We start from the raw sequence: 13,160 nt of genomic DNA on the forward strand, positions 1-13,160 counted from the left end.
TGTAGGTTCATATGGTTAAAGTGATATCCTACTTATGTAGGTTTGATTTTGTCGCACTTCTGTAACAAAATCATAACTACATGCAGGAAAATGTATACGTTAAAAATTCTCATCTTCTGAACCCTAAAAAAAAAAAAAAAAATTCTCCCCGCTTACGGGCTGGAATAAGGGCTAATTTTTTGGAGCCATAATCTTTTTTTTTTTTTTTATTTCTTTTTTTTTAATTGGTACCATTTTTGTTTTTATTGGACTTTTTGATCGCTTTTATTCATTCTCATTTTAGACAAAGTTAACAACGATCAACACAGTTTATCGCCGCGTCGAAACGGTTAATAGCACGCGGTACAACGATTGGTGCCACACGCCATTAGCCCAGGGTCCCAGCTATCATAGCCGCCGGGACCTACCCGGTATGATGCAGAGTCACCGCGTGACCCCATTTTAAATACTGGGCCCGGGCGCAGGGCATACAAATACGCCCTACGTCCTTAATAGGTTAAATGATTAGTTGTAGAGAATACTGTACCTGATTCTTAGCTGCAACACCAATTGTTCTGTTCTTTGTTCCAAAGGAGACCACGGACCTGAAAAATAGACAAAATACTATTCAGCTAAAAGAGGGATAATCTATTTTCCTAAACCAGCTTATCACATGCAAAACTACCTACGTAGTATATCATTTGCTCCTGTTTTTTTCTATGTAAGAAAGACCAAGAGACAACTGTTTGTTAGGATAAGCGAGCATCTCTATTCCCTCCTCACAGGCGTAGGAGCACCGCGATTCGTCTCCCATATGGTTGAATACCATGGAGGAGACACTACGGGCTGAAATGGAGTACTCCGCCCCTGGACATCTTATCCCCTAGCCAAAGGATAGAGGATAAGATGTCTGACCACAGGGATCCCGCAGCTGGGACCCCCGCAATCTCTGTGCAGCACCCAGCGTTTGTTTAGAACGTTTGGTGTGGTGAGAAAAGGGGTCGTGACCTCATGGCCACACCCATCATGACGTCATGCCACGTCACGACTTCTTGCCACCCACACCCAGAGTTCAGAACAAAAAGTTCCAAAAGCTGGGGCAGCGAAGTACCCCTTTAAAGTTTGCCGGCCTGGAGACAATAGAGAGTGTCCCTGTAGGACACTGATGGCAAACCTATGGCACATGTGCCACAGACACTCCGGGCTTGTTGGTAGTGCACGCGGCCATAGTTCGCCATCAGCCCATTTAGGACATCCCTGTGTCCTGAAAGATCTTTTCAGATCACAAGGATGTCCCAGTTACCTTTCTGCAGCCCGTGTTAACTTCAAAAACGCAGGGGCCGCTGGGAGGTAGCACACGCAGGGACGTCACTGATTCACCGTGCGTGCGCCCATAGCAACAGCAGAGCAGCGAGGAGGAGGATGCGCGTGCATTGTAAGTTACCTGTATGTATGTCATCTTCATTGGTCCGACCACCGCTCCTCCCAGGACCTACTGCTATGGCCTGTAGGCCATTGCAGTAGATTGTGACCCCGGACTGGAGGAGTGATGGACGGAGCACTGAAGTGAGGCAGTACACAGGCTTACAGCCTCCAGCCATACACTGTATATGGCTGAAGGCTGTATGTCTGTGGGGGAAGCTATACTGCCAATCTAATGTGGGGAACTATAAACTATTAAAGTTTGGATCATTGAACTCTGTGTTCTTATTTTAAAACAAAAAGATGTTAATTAGTTATGTCAACTGTGAGTTTTTTTTCTAAACTTATACCTCAGTATTGTGATTTAATTTCTGTGCTGGCACTTTAAAGGGAAAAAAAGGTTGGCGTGCATTACGGTTTGGGCACTCAGACTCAAAAAGGTTCGCCATCAATGCTATAGGAGAAGATTGCCACGTTCATCTTCTAAGGCCCCTTTCACACTGCTGGTATGCTCTGGCAAATTCTGCCATCAAACTCCCTCTTTTTATGTTTTTTTTTAGGGATCGACCGATATTGTTTTTTTTAGGGCCGATACCGATAATCGGTGCAGGTTAGGGCCGATAGCCGATAACTTATACCGATATTCCGGTATAAGTTATCGGCTATTTAACCCCCTGCGACACCGCTGCAGATCATTGATTTAAAGCGGGCGCTTTAAATCAATGATCTGCAGTGGCTTTTTCGGGGCCATAGGCCGCCGCCGCCACCACCCGCTTCTCTCCCCTACCTGTCAGGGTGCTCCGGGCCATCCATCCATCGTTCCTGTAGTGTCCGGGGGCGTTCCGGGTGGTCCGGTCCGGGCTGTCCTTCTCCGGCGGGCCTCTTCTCCACTCCGGGCAGGCTCCGGCCTAGTACGCTGCATAGACGTCGCTGCGCAGTGACGCCCGTGCGCAGCGACGCACCTGACGTCACGGCGTAGCGGTGTCTATGCAGCGTACTAGGCCGGAACCTGCCCGGAGTGGAGAAGAAGACCGTGGGAGAAGAAGGACAGCTCGGACCGGACCACCCTCCACCCAGAACGCCCCCGGACACTACATGAAGGAAGGGTGGCCTGGACCACCCCCATTACGGGTAAGTAAAATTTTTTATTCACTCGGAGGGTGGGGGAGGGGCCCAACCGGTATAGCGGTATGGGAAAAAATCCATACCGGTATACCGCCTAGCATCACGGTGGGGGGTGCGACGCGGTGCGTCGGAGGTGCGGTGGGTCGAGGGGGTGGCGGTCGCGGTGCGGGCGGTGCATTATCGGCTTATCGGCAACATAATTGCCGATACCGATAATGCCCAAAATCGTGATTATCGGCCATACCGATAATCGGTCGATCCCTAGTTTTTTTTTGCATTTTGCCGAAGCATACCGGCAAATAAGGGATCCCGATGGACCAGATTGTATTCAATAGCCACTGTAAATTTTGTAGAGAAAAAAAAACGGAGAAAGAGGGTGCAAGCACAAATTTTTCTCCGGCTTTTCTCGGTCCTAAAATAACGGGCTTCACATTGCCGGAGACAGCCAGCAGTGTGAATGTAGCCTAAGAAGAGAAGCCCTGGGGATCATGAAGTGAAACGTCACAGGCCCCCTAGGTTTGAATGAGAAAAACAAACAAACAAACAATCTCTCCTCTTTCCTGTAATAGTCACTGAGGTCATCTTAAGTGGTTTTAAATGCTTTCATTTTATTTTTTGCACACAATGTATGTTTGACCCCATCACCTATCTTTCTTATGTGTACAAATACAAGCATACCACCACAGGTTAACCCAGCATCGTCCAGAAGAAGAGTCATTCCAGACACAAAACTAGTAGCCGCCAGTGGTATGCTTCCGCATTTAGCTTCCCCCTTGAACACTTGTTTCTCCTACTCATCCTGAATGCACTTGAATAAAGAAACTCTTCAAGAAATCATGGGTGAGTGAATGAGTGAAACTATATATCTCTCTCTATCTATCCATCCAAGAATAAGTTGGCCAGCACTATTAATTCCAAACTATTGTAAAAACCTGGCTTGCAGGTGCAGGCTGCTGGGCTAAATATACAGCAACAGGAGAATACAGCAGCACACTGCTAGCACAAAGATATAGATGAAACAGGAGTATATAGATAGAACATGAAAAGCTATACAGCTGTAATGCAATAAATGAAGATATGAAACTATGAAATTATGAGGTACTTAGCTTGCAAATTCGGCGCCAAATAGTGTGGACCGTCCCATATTTTATTATTTATATAATATATATATATATATATATATATATATATATATATATTATATATATATATATATATATATATATATACACACACACACACACACACACACACACATACATACATACACACACACACACACACTTTGATTATGATACAGTTAGCTCCCCCGTGTCACTTCAGGACTGCTGTGTCTACCCCTGCTTTATATATATATATAGAAGTAGTCACTACACTTATTTAGGCCGAGCCTGGGTCCATATACTTATCTCTACATTGGAATGTTTGTTTCTTATACCATCTGCCATAGTTACACACTATGGTTTAAGCTGCCTAGCAAGAGGAGCATCACCGCAGCAATTTCCCCAATATGATGCTGTTCCAGTCCCACTCCTTGCCTACATGACTGATGACTGTCCACGTCCCACGTCTTCTGTTGTGTAAACCAGAAGTCACTAACCTTATGCATCTCTATAGGATACTTGATATGAGACTCAAAGAAATGCAGAGATAGTGGGGACATTTATCATCGATGCTTTTGGTAGTTCTGTAGGCATTTTATGCTTTAGTTTTGCTTATGTATGGCACATTTATCATACTATCATAATCACCAATTTGCAGCTAAAAAATAAATAAATAAATAAATGTGTTATATGCATGTTTATTACTTTTTTTCACCACTTCTATCTATATACTTCAGTGTACTAACGTTATTTATTTATTTATTTTTTTTGACTTCTCATTTGAGATCCGCTTATCCTGTGGATTACTTTACATTTTGAGGAGTATGGTGACCAGTGTTTTTTTGTTTAATGTTTATAAAATGGTTAACGAGGGCTTTTGGGGGGGGGGGGGGGTGAGGGAGTTTTATGGAACAAACTTTTTTAAACGTGTTGTGTTTTTTTAAAATGTATTTACTTTACAGGTTTAGTAGTGGAAGCCGACTTATAGAGGGAGTCCATTACTAAGCCGGGCTTAGTGTTAGCCAAAAAAAAACAGCTAACGCTAACCCCCAATTATTAGCCTGGTACCCACCACCACTGGGGTGCTGGGAAGAGCCAATACCAACAGGCCCAAAGTGTCAAAAATGGCGCTCCTGGGCCTAGGCAGTAACAGGCTGGTGTAGGCCAGTCCTCACCCACACTGGTAACCTCAGGCTGTTTCTGCTTGGTTGGTATTTGGCTGAGAATAAAAATAGGGGAAACTTTATGCTTTTTTTGCATAAATAATTATATATATGAAAAACAAATAAAAAAAAAGCAGCACAGGGTCCCCCCTATTTTTATTTTCAGCCAAATACCAACCAAGCAGCAACAGACTGACATTATTTTACCAGGGTGGGTGAGGACCATTGTTACTTGCCCTCCCCAGCCTGTTACCACCTAGGCACGCCATTTTTGACGCTCCGGGCCTGTTGGTACCGGCTCTTTCCAGCACCCCTGTGGCGATGGGTACCGGGGTAATAATTGGGGGGTTAGCGCTAGCTGTAATTGGGGCTAACTCTAAGCCCCGGCTTAGTAATGAATTGCTTCTAAAAGATGGCTTTCACTACTAAGCCTGTAAAGTAAAATAAAAAAAAATACCCAACAAGCCCGCGCTAACCATTTTATTAACATTAAACAAAGGGAGAAGAAAAAAAAAAAAAAAAAAAAAAAAAAGGCTGATCATCGACGCAGTCCACCGAATACCAAGTGGTCCACAGGATACATGGATCTGAAATGAGGGGGGAGGAGGGGACACCCCCTCCCATAGGCTTGCATTGAGGGGGCGGAGCGTGACGTCACTATGGCTCCGTCCCCGTGATCTGCAGTAATCAGACCTTGAGCGAGCACGCTCCGGGGGCTGATTTAAACGGGGTGCGGCGTGGAAGATCATGAGGGTCCCCAGCGGCGGGACCCCAGGGATCAGGCATCTTATCCCCTATCCTTGGCATAGGGGATAAGAGGTCTTCGCGCCGGAGTACCCCTTTAAAGGAGTATTTTTATCTACTGTACTATAGGGTTAAGGTCTGTAATCACAGGTGGACTATTTTAGGATCTGTGTACAGGTGTTTAAGGTTGTATTAGGCCCCCCCTTTACATTTATCGCTTTCATTTGAATGGGACCATTCCCAATCATCCGGCGTCTCAGTTTAGACTCCGGATGATTCGACTCACGGACCGGCACAGACAGGGGAACGCATCTTGCTACGTTCCCCCGTCCATGCCGCATTCCTGTCAGGCGGCTTCAGATGTCTGACCCGGTGTTTGTTTATGGAGCGCCGGAGGCATCGCCAGACAGAACTGAGAGCCTATATTGAAAGCAACAGCTATTGCCACCGGCACTCCATTTAAAAAACTTGGCCATCAGCTGCCATTCATGAGCAACGTCCCTGTGCGTCGTCGTCAAGGCAACGCCATTATTCCGGGGCCGGGCCCGAAGCATGGAGAAGAGGCACCCCGGTGAAGATGTACAGCCCGTAACAACTATCCTTCCCCACCGGACGGTCCCTGCAGCACAGATGGGCCGGACCAGCTCACCCTAACGTCCCGCCTAGCGGAGGTGAGTACAAAACTAGAGGGGGGAGGGGGGGTCTGGATAACGACGAAGGCACGGGCAGTGGTCTTCAACCTGCGGACCTCCAGATGTTTCAAAACTACAACTCCCAGGATGCCCGGACAGCCGATGGCTGTCCGGGCTTGCTGGGAGTTGTAGTTTTGAAACATCTGGAAGTCCGCAGGTTCAAGACCACTGAGGGCGGAGAGTTCACTCGAGTATAAGCCGAAGGGGGTTGTTTTCAGCACGAAAAATCTTGCTGAAAAACTCGGCTTATACTCTAGTATATACAGTATACTGCCAACCTAATGTGTGTGTGGGGGGGGGGGGGGGGGGGGGGGGACTAAACTATCAATAAAATAAAAAAATTTAAATTAAAAGTTTGGATAATTGAACTGTTTTCTTTTCAAACAAAAAGATGTTAATTATGGCAAATGTATGAGCTGCGTTATCTAAACTTAGACCTCAGTATTCTGATCTATTCTGATGCTGTGCTGACACTTTGAGGGAAAATAATAAAAAAAGTTGGCGTGTATTACGGTTTAGGCACTCAGGCTCAAAAAGGTTCGACATCACTGCTATAGAAGATAGGTCTGATTTGACATGGATAGATAGAATAGGTAGAGTATAGACATAGTATAGTTACCCCTTCATATATCTCTATGGTATAGCAGGAGATACAGCATTCGGGTATGACCAGCTCTACCATAGAGATACATGAAGGGGCGTGTCAGCTGCCACTTTGTGTGGGGGTCAACACGCTCCCTTCTTGGGGACTGCTGGGGTGCCCCAATGGTCGGACAGCCCCCCAATCCCCCAGGTTCTAAAACCTATCCCCTATCCTTTTACAGCACCAGAGTCTTTTTTTTTTATAGATTAGTTGGTGACCGATTCACCACCAGACTGCAAGCAGGACCCTCAGTCCTTTAGTTTAAAGGGATACTCACAAACGCTGGAGAAGGCACCGGGAGCTTGTGACATCATAGCCCAGCCCCCCTCAATGCAAGTCTATGGGAGGGGTGTGACGGCTCCCACAGACTTGCATTGAGGGGACGGGGCTATGGCGTCACGAGCTCCCGGCGCCGACTTCAGCATTCGGAACAGTTTGTCCCAAACGCTGAGCATCGGAGTACTCCTTTAATATTTAGGGCATAATATTGTAGCATTTGATACTTGTCTTTTGTGCCCAGGAATTAGTTGGTGCAATAATAATAATAATAATAATAATAATAATAATAATAATAATAATAATAATAATATTGACCCAAGCACTATTCCTATAACCTCACTATAGACATATAAGGCTACTACCTACAGCAGTGTTTCCCAACCAAGGTGCCTCCAGCTGTTGCAAAACTGCAACTCCCAGCATGCTCTGACAGCCTTTGGCTGTCAGAGCATGCTGGGAGTTGTAGTTTTGCAACAGCTGGAGGCACCCTGGTTGGGAAACACTGACCTACAGTAACACATTATTATTACATCCTGGGAACCAAACCCTGACACAGCATCACAAAAGTAATAAAACCAGAGACACATCCTGGAGGAGGAGGAGGAGGATTCTAGAAGATTCCGGACACTTCCATTCATCTTATTGTCACAATAATGTGACGTCACGGAAGCCAAACCTCATGTCAAAAGATAAGGTGTCCAAGCTGATGCAAAACTACAACTCTGCAGTGCGGGCATGATGGGAGTTGCAGTTTTGCAACATCAGTAGGGCTGCAGCCTGGATGCCATGTGGATCAGTGATATACAGGGACTGGACAGGAAGATGACGCTGGAAACATACTGGACCAGGGATGGCATAAATGTAACACAATGCTAGTTCTAACCTATTACAGTAATTCCCTAGAACGTGACTTATATAGGGTACACCACCTTACAGACAAAGGGTTAACCAGGCGACATCACATCTCTAGTAGTGATAGGACAACATTTCATTGATGCCTGACCCATGTATAAGCGTTTTCCCGAAGAGTGTGCCTCCAGCTGTTGAAAAACTACAACTCCTGGCATGCTGGAGGCACACAGCATTACAGTCCAGAATACACATATCACATGGCTAGGTTATAATTTCTACACCTGATCAAATATACATGTATTACAGCCCAGCACACATATCACATGGCTATGTTATAATATACACTAGGGATCGACCGATATTGGATTTTTTAGGGCCGATACCGATAATTTACACCGATATTCCGGTATAAGTTATCGGCTATTTTCCCCCACCCCTGCGGATCAATGATTTAAAGCGGGCACTTTAAATCAATGCACTGCAGTGGCTTTTGCGGGGCCAGAGACCACCGCCGCCGCCACCAGCTTCTCTCCCCCTGCCGGTCCTGGGGTCCTCCTGAGTCCAACCCCCCCCCCCCCCCCCAACTGCCTACTGCCTATCCTCTGGCCAGAAACCGCCGGCGCCCGCTTCTCTCCCCTGCCGGTCCTGAGTTCAACCCCCACCGCTGCCCCATCTCCTCCCCCATCCCCGATTTTATAATTACATGTTCCCGGGGTCCGTGCTATTTCTTGCTACGGCTGCGTCCTGAGCTGTCACTGTGCGCACTGACGGGTAAGTCGCATTGAGGACGTCACTCGTCATTGCGCAGCAACAGCGCAGGAGCCAGAAGTAGCACGGACCTCGGGAACAGGTTATTATAAGACGGGGATGGGGGAGGCAATGGGGCTAGGGCATTATCGGCAAGGTAATTGCCGATACCAATAATGTCCAAAATCGTGAATACACACACACACCTGATCCATTATACATGTATTACACTCCAGTATACACATATCACATGACTATAATACACACACCTGATCCATTATACATGTATTACACTCCAGTATACACATATCACATGACTATAATACACACACCTGATCCATTATACATGTATTACACTCCAGTACACACCTATCACATAACTATAATACACACACCTGACCCATTATACATGTATTACACTCCAGTACACACATATCACATGACTATAATACACACACACACACACCTGATCCATTATACATGTATTACACACATATCACATGACTATAATACACACACCTGATCCATTATACATATATTACAGTCCAGTACACACATATCACATGGCTATAATACACACACCTGATCCATTATACATGTATTACACTCCAGTATACACATATCACATGACTATAATACACACACCTGATCCATTATACATGTATTACACTCCAGTACACACATATCACATAACTATAATACACACACCTGACCCATTATACATGTATTACACTCCAGTACACACATATCACATAACTATAATACACACACCTGACCCATTATACATGTATTACACTCCAGTACACACATATCACATAACTATAATACACACACCTGACCCATTATACATGTATTACACTCCAGTACACACATATCACATAACTATAATACACACACCTGAACCATTATACATGTATTACACTCCAGTACACACATATCACATGACTATAATACACACACACACACACCTGATCCATTATACATGTATTACACTCCAGTACACACATATCACATGACTATAATACACACACCTGATCCATTATACATATATTACAGTCCAGTACACACATATCACATGGCTATAATACACACACCTGATCCATTATATATTACACTCCAGTACACACATATCACATGACTATAATACACACACACACACACACACACCTGATCCATTATACATGTATTACACTCCAGTACACACATATCACATGACTATAATACACACACCTGATCCATTATACATATATTACACTCCAGTATACACATATCACATGACTATAATACACACACCTGATCCATTATACATGTATTACACTCCAGTACACACATATCACATAACTATAATACACACACCTGACCCATTATACATGTATTACACTCCAGTACACACATATCACATAACTATAATACACACACCTGACCCATTATACATGTATTACACTCCAGTACACACATATCACATAACTATAATACACACACCTGACCCATTATACATGTATTACACTCCAGTACACACATATCACATGACTATAATACACACACACACACACCTGATCCATTATACATGTATTACACTCCAGTACACACATATCACATGACTATAATACACACACCTGATCCATTATACATATATTACAGTCCAGTACACACATATCACATGGCTATAATACACACACCTGATCCATTATATATTACAGTCCAGTATACACATATCACATGGCTATAATACACACACCTGATCCATTATATATTACAGTCCAGTATACACATATCACATGGCTATAATACACACACCTGATCCATTATACATGTTTTACACTCCAGTATACACATATCACATGACTATAATACACACACCTGAACCATTATACATGTATTACACTCCAGTACACACATATCACATGACTATAATACACACACACACACACCTGATCCATTATACATGTATTACACTCCAGTACACACATATCACATGACTATAATACACACACCTGATCCATTATACATATATTACAGTCCAGTACACACATCACATGGCTATAATACACACACCTGATCCATTATACATGTATTACACTCCAGTACACACATATCACATAACTATAATACACACACCTGACCCATTATACATGTATTACACTCCAGTACACACATATCACATAACTATAATACACACACCTGACCCATTATACATGTATTACACTCCAGTACACACATATCACATAACTATAATACACACACCTGAACCATTATACATGTATTACACTCCAGTACACACATATCACATGACTATAATACACACACACACACACCTGATCCATTATACATGTATTACACTCCAGTACACACATATCACATGACTATAATACACACACCTGATCCATTATACATATATTACAGTCCAGTACACACATATCACATGGCTATAATACACACACCTGATCCATTATATATTACAGTCCAGTATACACATATCACATGGCTATAATACACGCACCTGATCCATTATACATGTATTACACTCCAGTACACACATATCACATGACTATAATACACACACACACACACACACACACACACCTGATCCATTATACATGTATTACACTCCAGTACACACATATCACATGACTATAATACACACACCTGATCCATTATATATTACACTCCAGTACACACACATCACATGGCTATAATACACACACCTGATCCATTATACATGTATTACACTCCAGTACACACATATCACATAACTATAATACACACACCTGACCCATTATACATGTATTACACTCCAGTACACACATATCACATAACTATAATACACACACCTGACCCATTATACATGTATTACACTCCAGTACACACATATCACATAACTATAATACACACACCTGAACCATTATACATGTATTACACTCCAGTACACACATATCACATGACTATAATACACACACACACACACCTGATCCATTATACATGTATTACACTCCAGTACACACATATCACATGACTATAATACACACACCTGATCCATTATACATATATTACAGTCCAGTACACACATATCACATGGCTATAATACACACACCTGATCCATTATATATTACAGTCCAGTATACACATATCACATGGCTATAATACACGCACCTGATCCATTATACATGTATTACACTCCAGTACACACATATCACATGACTATAATACACACACACACACACACACACACACACCTGATCCATTATACATGTATTACACTCCAGTACACACATATCACATGACTATAATACACACACCTGATCCATTATATATTACACTCCAGTACACACATATCACATGGCTATAATACACACACCTGATCCATTATACATATTACAGTCCAGTATACACATATCACATGGCTATAATACACACACCTGATCCATTATATATTACAGTCCAGTCTACACATATCACATGGCTATAATACACGCACCTGATCCATTATACATGTATTACACTCCAGTACACACATATCACATGACTATAATACACACACACACACACACCTGATCCATTATACATGTATTACACTCCAGTACACACATATCACATGACTATAATACACACACCTGATCCATTATATATTACACTCCAGTACACACATATCACATGGCTATAATACACACACCTGATCCATTATACATATTACAGTCCAGTATACACATATCACATGGCTATAATACACACACCTGATCCATTATATATTACAGTCCAGTCTACACATATCACATGGCTATAATACACACACCTGACCCATTATATATTACAGTCCAGTACACACATATCGCATGCTTTTGTCACAATACACCATTGGTCTGTACTCACGGGGTGCATCTGTCGCTGAACTCATTGGCTACCGTCTCGATGCCACCAGCTCGGGCGATGGCGATATGACAATTCTGGAGGCCGAGGTCGAAGCCGACCACAGACATGGTGCTATATGAGGAGCTTTAGGACGCTGTGTGTGGAGAAGGCTGCGGCTGCTGTACAGGGAGCTGCGTGCTGTGCTGCGGGGGAGGAGGAGGCGCTGCTTCATATATAGATCCTGTGGAAGAACATTCCAGAAGCCGAAGCCTCACACTACTCGCCGGCTACACACGCCGCTTCCGCGTTCTGGACGCTTCTAGAGAAAACGTTCTGTCTGGGAGCCAATAGGAAGGCAGCAAGAGGCGTGACGTGTTTAGTTGCTAGGACGACCTGAACGCTGCGGTTACTAAGCAGATGTGCAGATAGAAGGCTGGGTCAGGCTGGGTACCGCTTTTTTTTTTTTTTGAGTATCTTTATTTATTTATTTATTGCCGCAAAAAAAAAAAAATGTCCCCTTATTTTTCACTCCTAAGTTGCAGTGTGGCAGAGTTTTTTTGTTTTT

General features: G+C 43.5%; 1 protein-coding gene across 1 annotated transcript in view; it reads right to left on the minus strand.

Moving 5' to 3' along the window:
* Window positions 1-12,919, minus strand: part of HSPH1 (heat shock protein family H (Hsp110) member 1) — a 36,329-nt gene extending 23,410 nt beyond the window's left edge. Inside the window, exons 1-2 of the mRNA XM_056561869.1 lie at window positions 12,617-12,919; window positions 527-584 (exon numbers count right to left, since the gene is read on the minus strand). Of these exons, the coding sequence (XP_056417844.1) occupies window positions 527-584; window positions 12,617-12,723 (165 nt within the window). The 5' untranslated portion in view covers window positions 12,724-12,919. The remainder of the gene's footprint in view (window positions 1-526; window positions 585-12,616) is intronic.
* Window positions 12,920-13,160: the final 241 nt, after the last annotated feature.

The sequence above is a fragment of the Hyla sarda genome, chromosome 2 (genome assembly GCF_029499605.1).
Source record: "Hyla sarda isolate aHylSar1 chromosome 2, aHylSar1.hap1, whole genome shotgun sequence".
NCBI lineage: Eukaryota > Metazoa > Chordata > Amphibia > Anura > Hylidae > Hyla > Hyla sarda.